At 34.2% G+C, this 19,521-nt stretch overlaps 2 protein-coding genes across 4 annotated transcripts in view; one reads left to right on the top strand and one right to left on the bottom strand.

Moving 5' to 3' along the window:
* The first annotated feature begins 2,279 nt into the window (after positions 1-2,279).
* On the top strand, positions 2,280-14,012 carry LOC125865029 (phosphoinositide phosphatase SAC8). The gene is made up of 20 exons (XM_049545180.1): positions 2,280-2,539; positions 2,698-2,772; positions 6,815-6,942; positions 7,101-7,192; positions 7,297-7,354; positions 9,448-9,504; positions 9,642-9,685; positions 9,825-9,904; positions 10,000-10,106; positions 10,729-10,815; positions 10,892-10,969; positions 11,417-11,481; positions 11,927-12,025; positions 12,147-12,246; positions 12,380-12,488; positions 12,576-12,648; positions 12,734-12,827; positions 12,925-13,011; positions 13,358-13,424; positions 13,553-14,012. The coding sequence occupies exons 1-20, from the start codon at positions 2,386-2,388 to the stop codon at positions 13,678-13,680; spliced, it is 1,782 nt and encodes a 593-aa protein (XP_049401137.1). The 5' UTR covers positions 2,280-2,385; the 3' UTR covers positions 13,681-14,012.
* Positions 14,013-14,644: 632 nt separating this feature from the next.
* Positions 14,645-19,521, bottom strand: part of LOC125864743 (acyl-coenzyme A oxidase 4, peroxisomal-like) — a 1,153,105-nt gene continuing 1,148,228 nt past the window's right edge. For 2 of the 3 annotated variants that reach the window (XM_049544810.1, XM_049544811.1), the window contains exons 2-13: positions 18,763-18,869; positions 18,391-18,497; positions 18,145-18,222; positions 17,931-18,054; positions 17,725-17,798; positions 17,578-17,637; positions 17,341-17,450; positions 16,813-16,972; positions 16,104-16,180; positions 15,325-15,496; positions 15,152-15,244; positions 14,645-15,031 (exon numbers count right to left, since the gene is read on the bottom strand). In XM_049544810.1, coding sequence (XP_049400767.1) covers positions 14,900-15,031; positions 15,152-15,244; positions 15,325-15,496; positions 16,104-16,180; positions 16,813-16,972; positions 17,341-17,450; positions 17,578-17,637; positions 17,725-17,798; positions 17,931-18,054; positions 18,145-18,222; positions 18,391-18,497; positions 18,763-18,862 — 1,287 coding nt within the window. In that variant the 5' untranslated portion in view covers positions 18,863-18,869 and the 3' untranslated portion in view covers positions 14,645-14,899. Of the gene's footprint in view, positions 15,032-15,151; positions 15,245-15,324; positions 15,497-16,103; positions 16,181-16,812; positions 16,973-17,340; positions 17,451-17,577; positions 17,638-17,724; positions 17,799-17,930; positions 18,055-18,144; positions 18,223-18,390; positions 18,498-18,762; positions 18,870-19,353; positions 19,510-19,521 lie in introns of those variants that run through there. The other variant, XM_049544809.1, reaches the window with a different exon arrangement.

Here is a 19,521-nt window from a genome sequence, read left to right as displayed (position 1 = left end):
CTTCCTTACCCTTTTCCTTTTTCCAACCTCTTCTACTCTTTCCATTGAAGTAAAAAATGTTGGCACGGTTTGGGTTATGTTGGATTGGGGTTTTGGTGGTGACCGGTGGCGCTAAGGAAAAGTGGGGGTCTATTGGGTGGTTGGATTGTTTCTAGTTGTTCACAACTGGCGGCGTTGTGAAAGTCGAGACTTATTGGAGGAGTTAGTTTGGGGTTTTTTTTGTTGTTGTTGTTGGTTCTCATTTATAGTTGTTGGTTGAAGCTTGTCGGAAATGGTGAGAACGAAGGTAGTTTGGTCGGAGAAGGTGAGGAGGACGAGAAGAAGGCAATAAGTTTGGGTTTGGTTTGGAACTGAAACAAGGGGTCAATGTCAAAAATTATTTGAGTTTTTTTGTTTGATTTTCAACTTATCTAGGTAGGTTTTCCAATTTATTTTCAAATTTATTTGTTGTTTAGTTTGGATTTGATCTCTATTTGTGTCTTTGTTTGGTTTTGGGGTTTTAATCAATTACATTGACTTTGTTGAAATTCTTTGGGGATTTTGCATTTTTGTGCCTAATGTTAGTGTAAGATATTTCGGTAGTAGTGTTATGCCTTCCATGGTGTTTTTCATAGAAAAAGAGAGCCGTATAATAACAAGAAACGATAGAGAAGAAATTTTTGGGAAAAAGATCGGAAAAGAGGCCAAGAAAACCTCAATTTTTGTCCAACAATGGTGTTAGATGCAAATAGAAAGATGATGGCTTTACAAAGCCCTAATGTGACTGTCAGACCCTTTTCCAAGGGTCTCACGCTCCTAATAGGTGTGTGTCACACGCTCTTTAGTAGTAACTGCCACATAGGATGCCAAGTCAAAAAATGTGTTTAAAATATTGTGTTTTGATGAGTTCAGGGGTTCAGATGACAAATGAGTAAGTAGAAGGGTTCACAATACAAACACATACAAGTACAAGAGTCCACCAGACCATTTCGCCTTGCTTTATCTATGTTGTTTTAAAAAAAATCTTTGAATGGAATTAATTGTTTACTTATAGAAATTAATGTTTTTCTAAACTCTAAAAGGGTTACTTTACCAGCTAACTAGCATATAAAATTAAATCTCTCGATAGCAACATTGTTGATTTGAATTTTTTAAAATTTATTATTATATATCTATAATAACAATTTTACATTAAAATATTATTTCAGTGTTATGGGCAAGAAAACATGCATAAATTCTCTTTTTTAATGTTAAAACGAGTAACAAAATTATTTAATTTTAAATCTCAAAGATATGCATACTTCACTAACTGGAAATTAAAGAAAAAGTTAATAAAATTTTAATAAATTCATAACTAAATGTATAAAAAAAATTAAACTCTAGGCAGTACATATTTCACACACAAAATAATTGGTCAAAATTTTGAGAACCTATTATTCGTAATCTTAGAGATCTCATTCCTACAAAATGATTAATTATTATATTACCAGAAAAGAAGATTGTTGTTATAGATGGGTAATTTAACAAAAATTGTATATTGTTACAAAGATGGTTAACTTATTGTTATAGGTTAAAAATTATTATAAAGAGGTAAAATATGACATAAAAAATCGATTTCAAGAAAAACCTAGTAAGATATTGTTATATAAGAATGTTCTTATAGATTAGATGTCTGACTATATAACATATCTAATACGTTTTCCTATTTTGGAAATAATGCAAAACAACGTAATTTCTCATAGTTTATCTCAAAAAATAAAATTTGGTGAAAAGTAGTCTTAAATTTAACTTAAATTGAATATTTTGATGTATTCACACAAACTAATAAAAATTAATTTCTATGAAGGAATGATTTTCAATTGTATTCATGAATTGAACTTTCAGTTTTGAAGTCATATTTAAAATTAAAAGAGGAAGAGACAAATATTTGAGATTAAATTTATATTTTATTTGACTGAATATATAAATTTATGTCTTTAAAGATTCAATAAAATAAAATAATAAATTTAATTTCCTAACTTAATGAATATATATATATCTTATTTACCTTCCAAATAAAATAAAATAATAAATCAATTCAAAAATAATAATCTCAAAATAACTTAATCTGTCAAATCAAAAGACATTAATTATTCAACATGAAAGAATATATTCTTTTTAAAAAAAGTCTTTATTTTTTGGTCAAATTTAAAATAAATATTAGTACCAACAAAATATTTTTCTTATGAAAGTAATTGATATGTCTTATTTAACCATTTCCACGTAGATTCCAGACAATCAAGTCTTGAGATCATTGAACAAATCATTTATAGCGTTTTCATTAACCCTCTTTCATTTTCATTTACAGCATCGTTTTTTAGACTCATCAATTAATCCCAAAAAGCCCCTTTCCAAAATTTACAACAAATGGAAATTGAACCGAATTCAATTGACCATTTCAAGCTATATAGCCAATTGGAATTACAGGAGTTCGCCGACAAATTCGTTTTCCGATCACCGGAATCATCCACTGAAGGCTTCTCCGTTAGCCGCTACGATGGGAACATCGAGAAACTCAATGGTGAATTGCAGTTTAATTTAAAAAATTCTGTTTTTGTTTAGTTTCTGAATGTTTAAAAACTTTGTTTGTTTCCAGAATTAGATGATTTAATTTGACCAATGTAAGACATTTGAGGTGTGAATCTAAGAGTGCTCTTTTGCTCATGCGTTTTTATTCAGGTGATATGAGCTTTGGAAAACCTTCAAAAGTATCTACTATTTATGGAGTTGCTGGAACAATTAGGTTGTTGGCAGGTAATAAACTGAAATGAATCTTTATCCTATACTTGCTTGTTAGTGAATCAATGGAATTCCAGTAATTTGAATGCTATGAGTGAGTTTTTAGTTTTTATTTGGTTTTGAGTTGAAGGTAGTTGATACTTGATAGAAATGGCTTGGCTTGTAAATTGTGGATGGTGTGAATTATTGGAGTTTTGCTTTAATAAACAGTTTTAGAGTTGCAAATATTCAATCTTTCTTTTACTTTCAAATTTGATGGAGTGTAAAATAGCTAGTAGCATGTATAGGGTAAAACCTGGGATATATCAGGGATCAAAACGTGGTAGATCGGACTTGAATTAGTATATATATGGGTTCGGTATAAGAACATCCAAGGCCGGTGTAAGTCTGTCTAGCTTCGGAGACACGATACTGGGTACAAGAAACTGTCAGGACCAAGATCTTTTAAGCAAGTCAGCCGTTATGCGGGATCCCGAGATCCCCACTGGACGTCGTGTGTTGGAGATAAATACAAAATCAGGAGTTCAAATGAGGGTGAGATTTAAAGAAACAATTAACCCTAGGGTTTAGGTATAAATAGTCCTCTTTATCATTGTTGTAACCATTGCATACTCACTATTCTACAATTATAACAACAAAAACTCTCTGTATTCAAGGCCATTTAGCTTGCATTGTTTTAGGGCTCTGAACTCTCTTTCAGGGCGACGACACAGGACCCATATTCAGCATTTCATACTTTGTTACATTTATTATTGATTTATTAATTGTTTAGCATTCAATTGTCGGAATTCATTATATTTTCATTATCAGGTCAATTTAATCCACGTGCCTTTGAACCACCCTTACAGATTCAACTGTACCTTTTAAGGGTAAATAAGGCAGTAGATATTTTACTTTCAATCAACTAGATCTCAATTCCAAATGGTTAGGATTGGTTATATGAACCCACTATATCTCTCTTCCTTTATCTGGACTTGGTACCAAATATCTTTGTTAAGCTCACTTGGGAAGAGTTCAGTAGATACTTCAATGGAGGTGAAAATTAATGTGCTTGGGCTAATGAGATTTGCTACTTTACATATCAGCAGTTAACTATCCCTAAGAACTTCAAATAACCCAATTTTATTTGTCCTTCTAGTGCAGTAGCAAAAATCCTCACATGGTATCATATAACATCAACAATTAATAGCATTTCCTTTTCTAAATTAATTTTCTTTTGCTAATTCATCTATTTACATTCATCAGGCAGATACTGATTAGTACTCCCTATAAAAATAAAGTAGATGAACACAAAAGTCCTTCGCTATTTTCTGTTCGTTTAAAATTTATCCTCACAAAAGAATAGTGTATTTTGATTAAACTAAGGTTAAAGTATTCATAAATGGTATAACATATCTAACTAACAATAAGTGCTAAAGTTGGTAAAACCTCATAGTGCAAGATGAAGCCAAATCACAATTTGCAAAGGATTTAGCATTTCATGTTTATTCTACTTCAGGTTTATCTCCTAGGTTTTAGTTTCCTTTATTTTCCTCTTAAATGTGTTATGTCTGCATTTATATGAAACTTCTCCCTGCCTCTTTTTGGGCTTTAGTTCTTTTATTGGCTGTTTTTTGTTTGACCTATATTCCGAAATCATAGTACTCTTTTGTTGTCAAACACTTTGTAGTCAATAGCTTATACACTTAACCATTGAACAGTTAGGTTTTTGACAGGTACTTACTCAAATGTATGGCTTTATTACTTGGAGAGTTGAACATTATTTTCTTTGACTACGATTCTTAACAAATACTTTTCAACTTAAAAAGATGTGATTTTAGTACGTTTTTGTAATTTCTTAGAGCATGTTTGGATTGACTTGTTTTAAGTCAAAATAGTTTTTAGCACTTTTGTACTGTTTGGTTAAGATTAGAAAGTGCTTTTAGACAGTTGTTTTTAAGCCAAAAATAGGTTAAAAGTCATAAGTTGGGATTCCTAACTTATGACTTTTGGTTATAAGCCATAAGCTTTAAGTGCATCCAAACAGGCTTTAAGGTAAAAATCAAAACATTCAGTCTGAAATTATGTGTTGACCTTTGTAGTCCAAACTTTGCCATTCTTTTTGTTAGTGATTTTAGTTGCATCATCAGCGTGGTTAAACCAGTGCAATTCTGATGATGAATAAGTTGTGTTAAGAAATGCATTTTTGGCCTAACTCAACTTCAAAAGTTAACTCATGTGAAGATTGTCCAAAGACCATACAAGGAGACAAGCAATGCATCCTTCAGTCAAGGAGGAACAACTTAACAACAATAACATACACATTGTGTCCCACGAGTGGGTTTGGGGAGGATGATGTGTACGCAACCTTCCCTTTACCTTGTGAAGACAAAGATACTGTACCTGTACCTGCTTGACCCTCGACTCAAGTATAGCAAAGACCTGCCTATTGGAGTACGGACAACACTACATGAAGGCCCAACATTGGTACATAGAATAACAAGAATGGGTCCGACTCTGATACCATAGTTAAAAATGGACATGAGACTTAACTCAACCCCAAATCTAGGTCATGAGATGGGGATTGTTCAAAACTATTTAAGGAGACAAACAGTCGATTCCTCAACCAATTTGGGACAACTTAACAAGTTGAAAGTAGCTGATGGATGGGATGATAGTGTAAACTTGTAGGATGGTTTGAATACTGATTTTGCTTTAGCAAACAGTTCTAAATGCATGTCAGCATCTAAATATCCTTAATAACTTTGCATAACCCATCTTCTGATTAGGGTGACAATTGGGCGGGTTGGGTCAAATTTGGGCGGGTCATAATGGGGCAAGACCCAACCCAACCCATATTTGCTTGGATCAAAACGGGTTGGGTCAAAATGGGTTATAGAACGGGTCAAGACCCAACCCAACCCAATTTTAATTGTTTTATTTGTTCTTTTACAATATTTTAGTACTTAATAAAATTATTATTATTTTTATTATGGCTATATACAACATATCAATTTTTTTTTTTAAAATTTAAAATATTTTGACAAGATTTCTCTCAAGTCAGTTTGGGTTACATATCAACCCAATTTTAATGGGTTGAACTAAAATGGGCAGGTCAATAACCCGCCCAAACTTAAACGGGTTGGGTGGGTTTTGCCACCCATACTTCTGATGGAGCAACCTATGAAAATCTACACATAGTATCTCATAGCATCACTTGTGTTTCCCTTATAGCATCACTTGTGTTTCCCTTATAAATTAAGTTTGATTTTTCTGATAAATCTATTTGGATTGATGGCACATATAGATACAAAATGAACGTAATCTACACATAGTATCTAATAGCATCACTTTTGTTTCCTTTATAAATGAAGTTTGATTTTTCTGATAAGTCTATTTGGATTCATGGCACATATAGATACAAAATGGAAGTACTAAAAGTTCTTAGCTACTTTCTTTTGTGTAAAATTATCTTCTCCAAAACAGTTGCACATTAAAGTTCAAAATATTCACAAACATGGTCATAAATATATAGTTACTCTATCAAGTGTATATAGTTGGTGAAACAACTTATTGTGAAAGATCAAGCCAATTCACAACTCTTAAAGAATTCCATGTTTCGTGCTTATACTAGTTCAGGTTCATTTCCTAGGTTCCATTTCTCATTTATTTTTCCCTATCATTTCATGTCTGTGTTGATATGAAACTTCTGCCTTGCTCTGCTTTTTGGGCTTTAATTTCTTTGATTGGCTGTTGTTTTTCCTGACCTATATATCTGAGACTTTAGTACTTCCCTTTGCTGTCAAACCATTTATCATATGTTTGGTTAAGCATGCACAAGTGTTTACAACAATGTGAGGAATTGACATTTGTAAATCTTTCATCAAATCTATATTTATAACTGCATCCATAAAAGTAAGGTTGTTAATCTAGCTGTTTAGGTCTTCCTTAAATGTCAACTTAATTAGACTTGGGTTTTCAATTGTGGGAATGATTAGGAATAGAAAAAGGATATTATCATAATTTAACTCAATTGCTGTCAAGATTTATTACATTCTGTTAATTTCTTCTTATGTAGGATCACATATATTATTAATAACATCCCGGAAAGAAGTGGGGAACTATCTTGGTTTTCCTATTTTCCGTGTGATGTCCATGAAGTTTCTTTCCTGCAACGAGGCATCAAGGCATCTTACACGTCAAGAAGTATGGTTCTCGTATCATAATAGCCAAACTTAATATACTTCCATTTGAATAACGTTTGTCTTTTACACTTTTCCCTTTTCTCTTTTACTTTTCTTGATCTGGAACAAAAGAGATGAAGCTCTTTGCCCTTTTCTCTTTTATTTTTCTTGTGCTGGCAGAAAAGAGATGAAACTTACTTCATGAATTTGTTGACAATAGTGGAATCAACTCCAGGCTTGTATTATTCCTATGAAACAGATATAACAGTGAAGTATGTTCAAGCTGTGCTATTACACCTATTTTTTGTTCAGTCATTTTCTTGACTTTGCACATTGCCAATTCTTTTAGTTTCAAGAAATCTAATATGTTTATCAGCTTGCAGAGAAGATGCAATTTGGCAAAAGGGTGGATGAGTAAACCAGTTTGGAAACAGGTTTGTCTACTAACTATTTTTGAACTATTCATAACATTATGTTTGTAGAATGTTATAATATTATTGCTTCCAACTGGCATGTGAAGACATATTCTGGCGGCTGCAAGTTTTCTGGACCTACTTATGAAGGATTCACACTGATAGGATAACTTGCTTAGTGCATTAAATTGAGTATTAAACCCATGGAAGATAGAAAGGAGAAAGAAGGAAAGTAGACCTCAGTGACCTATTTGACAACTGACACCGCTTGCATGTACACCTCACCTGATATCTTTTACCGTATCAAAAACATTTTATGAAGCACTTGGGAATCCTTTTTCCCTTCATCTGTGTGTGTATGAAATACAAAACATTAAATTCAATTTTGGTTGGAGGTTGTTTAAGAAAAAAGGCTACTATGATTCACTGTAGCTTTCTTATCTAATCCCAATTGGTTTTGGTTGATATTTGGAGGTTGCTGAAGGTTACTGTTATCACTCCTTAGTCTCCCAGTGGTTAACAGTAGTAGTAGTAGTTACTTGCTGTAGTTATTTCTTTCTAGTTGTTATTTGCAGTTTTCATTCTAGTACTAATTATTTCTCTGTAGTAGTTTGCAGTTTCTTATTCTAGTAATGTTAGGAAGTCATGTCATAGTTTCTAGAGGTAGTTATTTTATAAGTGTTGTATTTAAACTATCTTTTTGTCTCATGAAATTTAAGCAGAACTTATTAAGTTTTTGAGAACATCAAACTCAAGAGATTGCAGGTTCTCTCTTAACGAACTAACACCATAGGTCGATTAAAAAACATCTTTACAGATTCCTTATTTTACTCTATATAAACTCTGATTTTGTCCTGCAATGTCCCCTGTTATGGATCTAGTTATGGGATGTTGCAGGGTAAAATCAAAGCTTATGTAAAGTGAATAAGGATTATGGAAAGAGGTTTTCTTTTTTTGACCTATGGTGCTTGTTCGTTAAGAGAGAACATGCAATCTCTTGAGTTTGAAGTATTCAAAAATTTAATAATTTTCTGCTAGATTACTGAGACAAACAAATATAAATACAACACTTATAAGATTACCCCTAGAAACTAGGATACGACTTCCTGACATTACTGGAATAAGAAATTGCAAACTACTACAGAGAAATAACTACTACTAGAATAAAAATTGCAAATAACTACTAGTAAGAAATGACAACAACAAGTAACTACTACTACTACTGTTAACCACCGGGAGACTAAGGAGTGATAACAGTTAAGGCTCAGTGAGTTCTATGGGAGAATAAATATTGCAATCAGGCTATTGTATCTGCCGTTTCGTCACCATTGGTTAGCACATATTGATTGAAGTCAGCGATCGAGAACTGCTTAAGATATACTTGATGATGTTAATGTCATTGCCCATATATTTTCATCCTGTTATATCTCTTACTCTTATGTGCCTCTTAAATTTCTAGATGTGATAGCTTTAAGAGTTTTCGGCTTAATTTATGGATGTGATAGCTTTAAGAGTTTTAGGCTGTGCCATAAACAATTACTCGGAAGCAAAGAAATTCACATTTAATTTCTGTTGAGTGCCACCTTATCAGATCAAGTTGTCTTCCGTGATTACGACGGCAGTCAAAATCTTTTTGCCAAAAATACTCTATCCTCTGATCAAGCCTTGTCTCATGAAGATGTGTTACTTATTGTGGTCACAATACCAACTGAAGACGTCTTTTTGCATGTGATCTGACATGATGCTAGCCTACAGCTATGCCAAAAGCTGAATTGGGTTCCCCATATTTGACCACTCTACCACATTTAGTTGCCATATCATGCTGGATTAGTTTCACCTCTCAAATTGATGTAGATGTGGGAGTGGGACTAAATGTTGAAGTATTATATTAACTACTCTGCCAGGTGTTTTGCTTCTCTACAAAGGCTTTCCTGATACATTGTTCCTGATGGATGATAAATACCAGATAGGTTTATACATTTTTTGGCATCATCCCCGTCAACAACTATGTTCCTATCACCTTTATGCACCGACATCATAATGTTTTTCATTAGTGTATTGTATTTGTGTAAAGTTGTTTCTTCTTGAATATTTTGGTTTTGGCTTAATTTCAGGCTGATCCACGGTTTGTTTGGAATAAAAATCTGTTGGAGGAACTGATTGAAAATAAGGTTTGGTAAAGATATTCTTAGTTTGATAGTTACATTTCTTCTGAACAATAAGTTCCTTTTCATGTTACAAACTAAATATTTCTGTTGATTGTCAATGAGATTATTAAAAATCAGGTGCATTTTTTCTGTTGGTGCAGCTTGATGGATTCATCGTTCCTCTATTGCAAGGAAATATCCTGAAGTTCTTGTCCCTACTCCCATGTCTCCCTCTCTTTCCCTCTGCCCTTTCCTCCCTCCCTAAGGATATGCAATTCATAAATGCCAAACTACGTGTGCTTTTCTCGGAAGTACAAATACTTTTTCCTTAACCAGGACCTAAGCTTCCAGACTGGACATCTTAAACTCAAAGATTCACCAGCTACCATAGCATTGATTTCAAGGAGATGCACACGGCGCTTGGGTACATAATCTGTTATCCTCCAAAGCATGTGACATTGATTTTTGGAATCAAACCCAAATTTGTTTTCTAAGTTAATATTATTGTGTTTAATATAGGAACACGAATGTGGAGAAGAGGGGCTAATCTAGAAGGAGATGCTGCTAATTTTATTGAAACTGAGCAGTTGCTGGAGTTTGAAGGTTTCAGGTCTTCTTTTCTGCAAGTAAGTTTTTAGAAGCATGATTTTTCAGTTAAATTGCATCTCTATGGCTTTCACACATTTAATTTGGCAAATAAGGATTTATTGATGTTTTTTCCATGTCTAAATGAGTGTTATAGCTGCTTTTTGGTAGTTCAGCAGTGTGACTAAAGTAACTAGTTGTTTTCTTTTGTGTAACTGCCCNCCCCCCCCCCCCCCCCCCCCTCTCTCTCTTTAGTCAGTTCTGTCTTTTATATATCTGCCCTCTCTCTTTAGCCAGTTCTGTCTCTTATATATCTGCACTCTCTCTCTCTCTCTTTAGCTAGTTCTCTCCCTTATATATTTGCCCTCTCTCTCTCTCTCTCTTTAGCCAGTTCTCTCTCTTATATATCTGCCCTCTCTCTCTCTTTAGCCAGTTATCTCTCTTTCTTATATATATATATATATATATATATAAATGCATGAAAGAACATTAGTCCTATTTATTCTCATCTGATAATATTCATGTTCTCTTTAAGTTTCCTCTTTCCATTGTTGGAGGAATTGTGTATGTTTGAGATGTCACTTTGCGCTAACAAAGAACAGAGGGAACTTTGACAATTTCAATGATCTAAGCATCAAGAAACCATCTCTTTCTGCATTTCAGATTCGAGGTTCAATTCCACTCCTGTGGGAGCAAATTGTTGATTTGAGCTATAAACCACGGCTTAATATTATCGATCACGAGGAAACAGTATGTACTTATCCTAATTATTTTTATTTAAAATCTTTTCTGTATGAATTATGAGAAATTGCCTTCCGTTGTTCAGCCAAAAGTCGTGGAGCGCCATTTTCATGATCTCTTGCAAAGATATGGGCATGTCGTTGCAGTTGACCTGACAAACAAGGTATATAGCTTTTCTGCTGATACTTAGTTCTTTGAGTTGATTTGATGTTTATAATGTGGACGTTTATTTTGCAGTATCAACTGTGGAGAATGTTTTAAAGTATACGTGTCTCCGTGCTCAACTATACATGTGTCCGTGTTTATTGACCTTTTTGAATATATCAGGAAAACTAAGATTTTTTTTTTCTCTTTTCTAATCCAATTACTATAATCTTAAGCATTATGTTATGGTCCAAGATATCTCAAAATCATTATGAATGATGAAATTTGTTGTCAAAACAGTAACTATTATTTCATTTCTTAATAGCCAGAGCGGTCATATTTCATAGTAATCTGTTTCTTATGAGACCACTTATCAATTTTAGTTTACTGCTACAGGAGCTAGTTCTGATAATAATTTTGTCACATTTACAAATGTGTTGACTATTTTCGTTATCTCCTTTTGCAGCAAGGTGATGAGGGTCTATTAAGTGCAGCTTATGCAGCAGAAACCCAAAAGCTGTCAAGTGTGAGGTGACAGACTCTCTTAAACCTTTCTCTATCTGAGGCTGTAGAATCATTTCCATCTCATGGTTCCATAGTGACTGCAGTTAGAAGGTAGAGAGAGAACTTGAGAGTTTAATAGTTGGCCGACGCTTAATTCTATGATAGTTGCCATCCATGTCTGAAGTTAGAAGATTGAGAGAAAGGTGGTAACTAAAGAGTTGGCCAATAACTTCTGATATGGCAGTCATCATCAAAGTCAGTAGACATCTGGTTGAAAGATTGTCCCATCGCTCATTCTGAATAAAGGATAGGATTGGAATAGTATAAATAGTTTCTACAGTTATTTAGTTATTTAGTCTTTTTTCCAATCAATAATTCAGCAATTTTGTGCCTACTGTACTGCATTGAATAACTGAGGTGTTGCCAACTCAAATTCAAGACTAATTTCTTGATTCTGTTTGCATTGTCTTAGATACGTGTCGTTTGACTTTCATCACTGTTGTGGGGGATCAAACTTTGACAACATACAACTTCTATATGATCAGATCGCAGAGGATTTTGAAAAAAATGGGTAAGAATTAAACTAGACCAACAGTGGCATTGCTTGCCAGGAAAAGACTCTTCAATTTGAGAATGTTTAATCTCCATAATACTGTTTTTTCTTGCTAAAATTCACTAATCCAGCTGAGCAGATACTTTCTCATAGACACAGAAGAGAAGATTATATTAGAGCAGAGAGGAGTTATTAGATCCAACTGCATTGACTGCCTAGATCGAACAAATGTTACTCAGGTTGGAGGAACCACATCTATTCTTTATTCTATGAATGAGTCCTTGAAATCCTTCAAACACACATAATATTGTTTATTTTATATGATGATTCCCCTTGTACTTTCCCTTTATAATCTGCTGTTATCTTGTGCAGAGCTACCTGGCTCGGAAGTCTTTGGATTCTCAACTCCAAAGACTTGGTGCACTTTCTTCAAATGAGTGCATTTCTATGTTCACTGAAGATTTTGAAATCTTTAAGACTAGTATGGACTCTGTAACATTCGTGGTCCAATAAATGCATACTTGCAATCTTTGTCTATTTAGACTTAATACTCCTAATAATATTGCAGTGTGGGTGGAGCAAGGTGATGAAATCAGCCTGGAATATTCTGGAACACATGCTCTAAAACGGGACCTTGTCAGGTAATGTACGAAATATTTTGGGTTAAAAAAATCAATGCAAAAGGATCATTTTTCTACCTTAAATTTACTTTGAAAAATGTACCAGATATGGAAAACAGACTATGACAGGACTTATAAAAGATGGGATGAGTGCCATTTCAAGATACTTCTTGAACAATTTTCAGGATGGAATTCGCCAGGCATGCTGCAGACATTATCTTTCTATGAAATGATCCTCTCTTAATTATTCTCTTTCCATTGCAAGTGAATCTCCATATACTTTCCATGCACCTGCAGGATGCAGCGGACCTTATAAGTGGTCGCTACAGCGTTAACAGGGATAGCCCCTCTCCATTCCAGAATAATGGATTCGATTCACTCAGTGTAAGCAATGACTGTCTCTAAGTAAATAACCTATATTGTAGACGGGCTTCTCCATTGTGTAGAATCATGAATCTTACCAATCTGTTTTCACAAAGTTAATTCTCTATGACAGTATTGCTGCGTTTACACACTAGTGTTGGTGTGTGGTGCAGACTTGTTAAAGCAATTGACCAGAAAATGAGTATCAATGACCAGATTATAATGAAAAAGCATAAACCCATACCAAGTGGTTACTTGTCTTAATAACTACTGAATTGTTGCAGTAATTTAGCCTGGTCATATTACCTATTTCCTTTTGTAACACATTGTTGGACTGATTATTGATCATATGAACAAATCATTGCAGTATCTACCAGTAGCATCAGCACTTTTAATTGGAGGATTGACCGTGACCACCATCACGATTAACCAAGGTATCATTTTCTACTTCCATTTTTTAATAGAACTGAATGAGATTGTCAGTATGCAGAGTATTTGCCAAAGTCTTATCTTATAGTTTCATTTCTCAAGATTTTAATTTAGCATAATCTACTTTCGGTAGCTGGACGAAATACAAATACCATTCTGTCCTCTGCACTGTGTGCTGGTGTAATTGCTGGAGTTATGGCACTAGTCAAATCAAATGGAAGGCAAATCTGCTCAAGGCCTCGATTGTGTGGACTGCTGTAAGTCTGAGCATCATATCATAGTAGATATCCAGAACCATGAGGCATTTTTGCTTCGTGAACCTGACTGCTATTGAACCCCTGAATTAAGCCAAGCCATCAAAGAATTCGGGAACTAGGAGGACTCCCGGGACAATGGAAGGAGCAGCAGGCATTGTTGTGTTATAACCAAATATCAGAAAACCTTATAGTAAAGGGAAACATGACTGGTAATATATATTTTGCTTGTATCAAATTTGATTCACCCCAACTTGTTTGGGACTGAGGTAAAAATTGACTTAAATAAGGCTATATTTAAGTTCATATCCCAATAATGTTTACATCCTGATTGAGGAAACTGATGATTGTAAATTTTCATCTAGTCAAAACATTTGAAGCAAAGTATGAATATCCAGACATGGCATACAATTGGCAGTGATGCAAGTGTGTTTTTCGATGTTAGTACTTTTTTTTTTAAAAAAAACATATGCTGCATCATAGAAATAAATATTTCTATTTTTCCAAATCTTTTGAGAAAAAAATGTCGTGAAAATAAAATTTCACGGTGCCTTCTGTGTTATATAAACCTGCTAGGTTTTGCTTGTCTATGTTATTATTAAGTGAGAGCTGACAAGTATTAGCTTATTGATTGGATTATGGAGAACCTCAAAGGGGAACCAAAAATAAATACTACTTTCTCTTGTGACTATAAATCGTTTCATTAAAGGTAAAATGAGCATTATCAAGCTAACTTGTAATAAATATAAAAATATATCATTCTTTATGGTACTGATTAAAAAAATGTGTTATATAAATCGTGACGGAGGAAATATGACTATTAAGAGTGATAAAAAGGTCAAAATCATCCTGTGCACATCAAAACTTTTAACAGATTGTTTGAATGGTTGTTGTATATTATTTCATAATCTCTCATTATTTGTCTCTGAATAAAATGAATACGAGCTAATTGGTGTGAGTTTTTCAAAATCTCAAATAAGAAAATTCATATAAAATCAGAAAGATAACTGTAGATAGCGGCTTACATAGCCAAATCGATACGTAATAATGAACAAGTTCACATATAACAATGTTCACTTAATTCTAAGACTTATTTATGATAATGATCCTGGAAATTAAAAGAGATTAAACATCCTCAAGTTTGTTCCCTTTTTTCAGCACAAGTACTCTAATGTGCACTGAATTCAGCAGAACAATTTCCAGAGAATAGGAAGATGGTCGAAGCATTACAGACGACTCTGTGGCCTCAATGGTGCTGGCTTAAAGCTAGGAAGACCTGTAATTTCTCTACCTGTTACTAGGGTGTTGATATCATAGGTACCCTCGAACGTATAGATGGGCTCCAAGTCACAGAATGCCTACAGATATGGAGAAACGAGACCACAATAAGTAAGCTGCTGCTGAAATGAGATCTACACAACTATACAAGTAAAAAAGAAATATGAAAATAAAGTATCCTGTGGTTTTCATCCACAAACCTTTGCAACTAGGAAATCCGCCAAGATACCATTACCACCAAGTAGTTCTCGTCCAAGAGAAACGGTCTCTCTAGCCCTCAAGGTATTCCATGACTAGAAACAAACGATTTGTTAATCAGTGCAAAAGATCAATCCATAACCACTTTAAAAATCTGCAGAATAAGGTCTTATACCTTCCCCAAGCTAGCCTGACCAGGAGTCATTTTACCACTCTCATACAACTTGCAAAGGCGCCATCCAACAAGAAGCATAGCCTGAATGTTTCCCAACATCTGAACCAGCTTCTGTTGATTTAGCTGGAAAGCAGCCAATGGAGCTCCGAATTGCTTCCTCTCTTTTAAATACCTTGAAGTTAGAAAATGATTTAGCCCATAGAAATGTTGAACTAGGTAACACTATGTAAAAGCATTGAACGAAAGATTGAGGGGTAAAACAGAATGCTAACGGAAGTTCTTCTAACCCGCTTCATGGTAAAGATATTCTAAATAGTAGCTACTAACTTCTAGGACCACTTTATATTCAATTACTTATTTCTTGAGAGAATCAATGAACTATAATCTCTTATAGATTGACTGTTCTATTATACAAAAAAAGAGAAGCCTGGTTCACTAAGCTCCTGCTATGCACGGGGTCCGGAGAAGGGCCAACCACAAAGGTCTATTTTATGCAGCCTTACCCTGCATTTCTGTGAAGTAAATAAATTTCATGACAGATTATATGTTGAATGATGAGACATGAAAGATGCAATAACTATGCTTCAATTCGTAACCTAGTTCTTTTCCTCAAATCCTTATCAAAAGGACATCATAGACAATAGCAATCTCAAAAATGAACTTCCCCTATTTTACCCAGCAGGAGTTAACTTGAAGTCATTTAAACCAAAGTGCATGCAGTATAATAATTAACTATCGTTGGGGCCAAATAAAACAAGTGATCTAATTTAAACTACTACCTGTGACACATATCATATACACCCATTGCAATGCCTATAGGCATCCACGCAACCATGACACGTGATACAGCAAGCACCTATTCAAGGAACAAAGTATAGACTGTCAAGACAATTTCGGCTACTTCAGTAATTGACGTAGCAAAATATTGACAATAACGTAAAAAGGACAGAATTTTAAATCAAAGAACTTCAAGAAAGTTGAATGGTAAAGATGCATGCTTGGATTATTGGGAATAAAGACAGGAAATTGTTATAATGAGAACAATGGCTTTATCAATTAGTATGACAATTGAACTGCAAGAAAAAATGCATTAGTAAACTAAAGATAGTGATCAGAGGAGTTTAAAAATTAATCCATTTTTCCTCCTTTTTTGTGGATAGCTATGTATTTTTCCAAAATGAATCTTCTTTTTTCTTGTTTAGGGGGTTGGTGCGTTTGGTGGAGGATGGGTATATTTTCAAGAATATAAATAACTTTATTAGCATCACTGCAAGTACACATTAATTCATTCTCTTAAGGTTTAAGATCTAAATTCAAAAGGTAAGTATGTGATTCTTGTTCCCTTGTCGGACCAACCATTAGTGAGAAACCTTTTAGTATATAAACTAACAATAACTTCAGGATGGTACTTCTGCTCAAGCTTTATTAGTAAACAAGTATATGTGCACATTTTGCATCATCATCCTCAATTAAGCATCACAGCCATACCTTACTTGTATCCTTGAAAGAATTGACACCTGGTAGTCTATCCTCATCAGGAACAAACACTTTCTTAAAGAGGATATCTCCATTTTGAACCATCCGCAGCCCAATTTTGTTTTCTATTTTAGTGGATTGCAAGCCTGGAGCATCCTTCTGTACAATGAAACTGAGACAAACACAATAACCAATTTTGAGACAAAAATTAGAAGTTCAGGGCAGAGGGACATACAGAATGTATATTTCAGTGAGAGGGGGGTACAAGCAAAGGGACCTCCTACAACACTCAGTATTATAGTTATACTTCTAGAATCCATACTGGGTATACGAACAAGTAACAACCATATTGTTCTACAAGGTTAAAAGAAATATAAATCCCAGAATTTATCCTAAACTAAACCCAAGTCTCAAGATGGTGAAAGCTAGTAAACACTGAATTTTATATCACAAGACACTTTCAGAATGGTTTCAAGTCATGCTTGCAATAAGTGAAAGATGTGGTGGACTTGATTATCTAGAAAGCATACTGTTACTTACCCATTTATTTGGTTTGTGGCTGTGTTTCTAGCAAATATAACCAACACATCCGCAAAAGTGCTGTTTCCTATCCACCGTTTTTGCCCTTCAAGGATCCAACCTCCTTCAACCTAACCATTAGAGATTGCAAAAGAAAGGGAAGGGGCACATATTAAGCAACCTTTTACCCTAAAAAGAACAAAATAATGATGAACGGTATATACATTAATAACCAGGATTAAATTTTAGATTCTAGACCTTTGTGGCAGTGGTCCTCAAAGCACTTGCATCGCTTCCATAGTCTGGCTCAGTTAGACCCTAATTCCCAAAAGATTAAGATTATAACTACTTATCTATAGAAGAACAGATGCTAATGCAAAATCAACGACTAACCAAGCATCTTACCCAACAAGATATACTGCTAAGATCAGCCAGAGATGGCAAGTATTTTTCCCTTTGCATTTCTGATCCCAATAGTCCTATTGTTGAAAGAAAATCGATGTATAAGAAGTTGTCTATCGTTATTTAAGACGATTATGTCTGAAATTCCAAAAGCTCCAAATAAATAAAAATGGTGCAGACAGAAACTTTGGATAATAAAACTAATTTACCAATAGTGAGCATTGCCAAAGATGAATGCACCAAAATGAATGTAGAGCAGCTTGCATCAACTCTGGCAATTTCTGCTAGGGCAATGGCACTTCCAGTTACTGATAAACCTGGACAACCATACCCCTGAACCAAAAAGTAAATACACGCATTATAGAAATTGAGAAGGATTCATTAACTGTAAATCTGCCAATTCCTACTGCTATATAAAAACACCTTTATAGTGCCACCAGATATGTGCAAAGCACCAAGTTTCGGAATGACTTCAAACGGAAACTCTGCTTTCTCCCAGTACTGCACAATCAAATCAAGAAAGGGATAAGTATCCAATGCTCAACCTTTTACTTGGAAATTCGAGTTCATTGGGAGAATTATGAGTATGTCTTTGTTTTTTATTAACTATAATTGCAACTAAATATTTAGCACATATAGGAAATACAGAGAACTATGGAATACGGATACCTTTGTCATTATAGGAGCAATTTCTTTTTCCATGCACTCTCTCACTTTCAGTCTGACGGCTTTCTCTTCAGAAGTCAAGAGATCATCAAGCTGATAATAGTCTGAAGCTGTAAAGTTTACATCCCAGTTAGTGAAACCCCTAGCATTGTGACCACAAAAACGATCTTTTCAAATGTTATCAAGAGCTGATCAGCTCGAATATCAAAGTACCCCGTAACAAAGATAACTCAGTCCTTGAAGGAAGAGATCAACACAAATTTTTCATCCAACAAAGAAGTCTCATCTAACAATATTCAAAAGAGTACTGAGCTTCTTTCTTCAAATAACAAACGGTATAAATACACAAATAAGTAGAGTAAAAATCAATCTTACTGCATTTAGGAAAGACAGACACTGGTGTTGCTTGAGGAAATGCAACAGAAACATCCAAAGCTGGTAGATCAAAATAGGAACTTTTCGCCTCTTTAGACATTTCCTCTGCATTACGTTTAAAAAAACAAGTCCTTGATCAAATGAATCACACAGAGAGTCCAAAGCAGCAGGTAACTAAAACATGTTCAAATTAAATAGCAAAATACAAACAAAATTACTTAATCAACATCACAAGTACTAATTTAGGTTCAAATTTGACAGCTAATTACAAATATCTAAGCTTTTTCCACCATCCAAATATTCTAAAGTGTAAAGCAAAGAAATGAACACTGACTATTACAGATATCTAAGCTGTAACCGATCTTTTTAAAGAAAATTGCACCTCTTTGCTCTGCAATTCAAAAACTTATACATATGAAAAAACCCCATTTCCAAAATCACATTTTTTTCTCCGTTATATAACCTTACCAAATTTTGAAAAAGAAATAATCAAACAATTCCGATTACCAAATCCCAATTATCAAAAATAAAAACGTAAAAAATGAAGCGATCAATTTTCTCTGAAAAAAATGAAAGGAAAAAAGAAGGGACCTTGAATTTTAGTTGCTGGAACTTTCATGGATGAAAAAAGGAAGAATTCTGTCGACTCTTCAACTGAGAGAAGAAGAAGAAGAAACTGTTACGATTCTCAAAATGATGAAGATGAAGAAAGAAAAAAAAAATGAAGGATATAAATTTGGCACGGAAATCAAGGTTTGT

This window comes from Solanum stenotomum, chromosome 5 (genome assembly GCF_019186545.1).
Source record: "Solanum stenotomum isolate F172 chromosome 5, ASM1918654v1, whole genome shotgun sequence".
Taxonomy (NCBI): Eukaryota; Viridiplantae; Streptophyta; class Magnoliopsida; order Solanales; family Solanaceae; genus Solanum; species Solanum stenotomum.
Note: the sequence above shows the minus strand (reverse complement) of the source record. Positions and strands in the feature narration are given on the sequence as shown.

What these genes read in the sequence shown, in the direction of transcription:
- LOC125865029 (XM_049545180.1), top strand. Translation starts at nt 2,386, where the DNA reads ATGGAAATTGAACCGAATTCAATTGACCATTTCAAGCTATATAGCCAA. An exon ending in GGCATCTTACACGTCAAGAA is followed by an intron (nt 6,943 to 7,100) that starts GTATGGTTCTCG and finishes TTGTGCTGGCAG; the next exon opens with AAAAGAGATGAAACTTACTT. An exon ending in TTTTGAAATCTTTAAGACTA is followed by an intron (nt 12,489 to 12,575) that starts GTATGGACTCTG and finishes ATAATATTGCAG; the next exon opens with TGTGGGTGGAGCAAGGTGAT.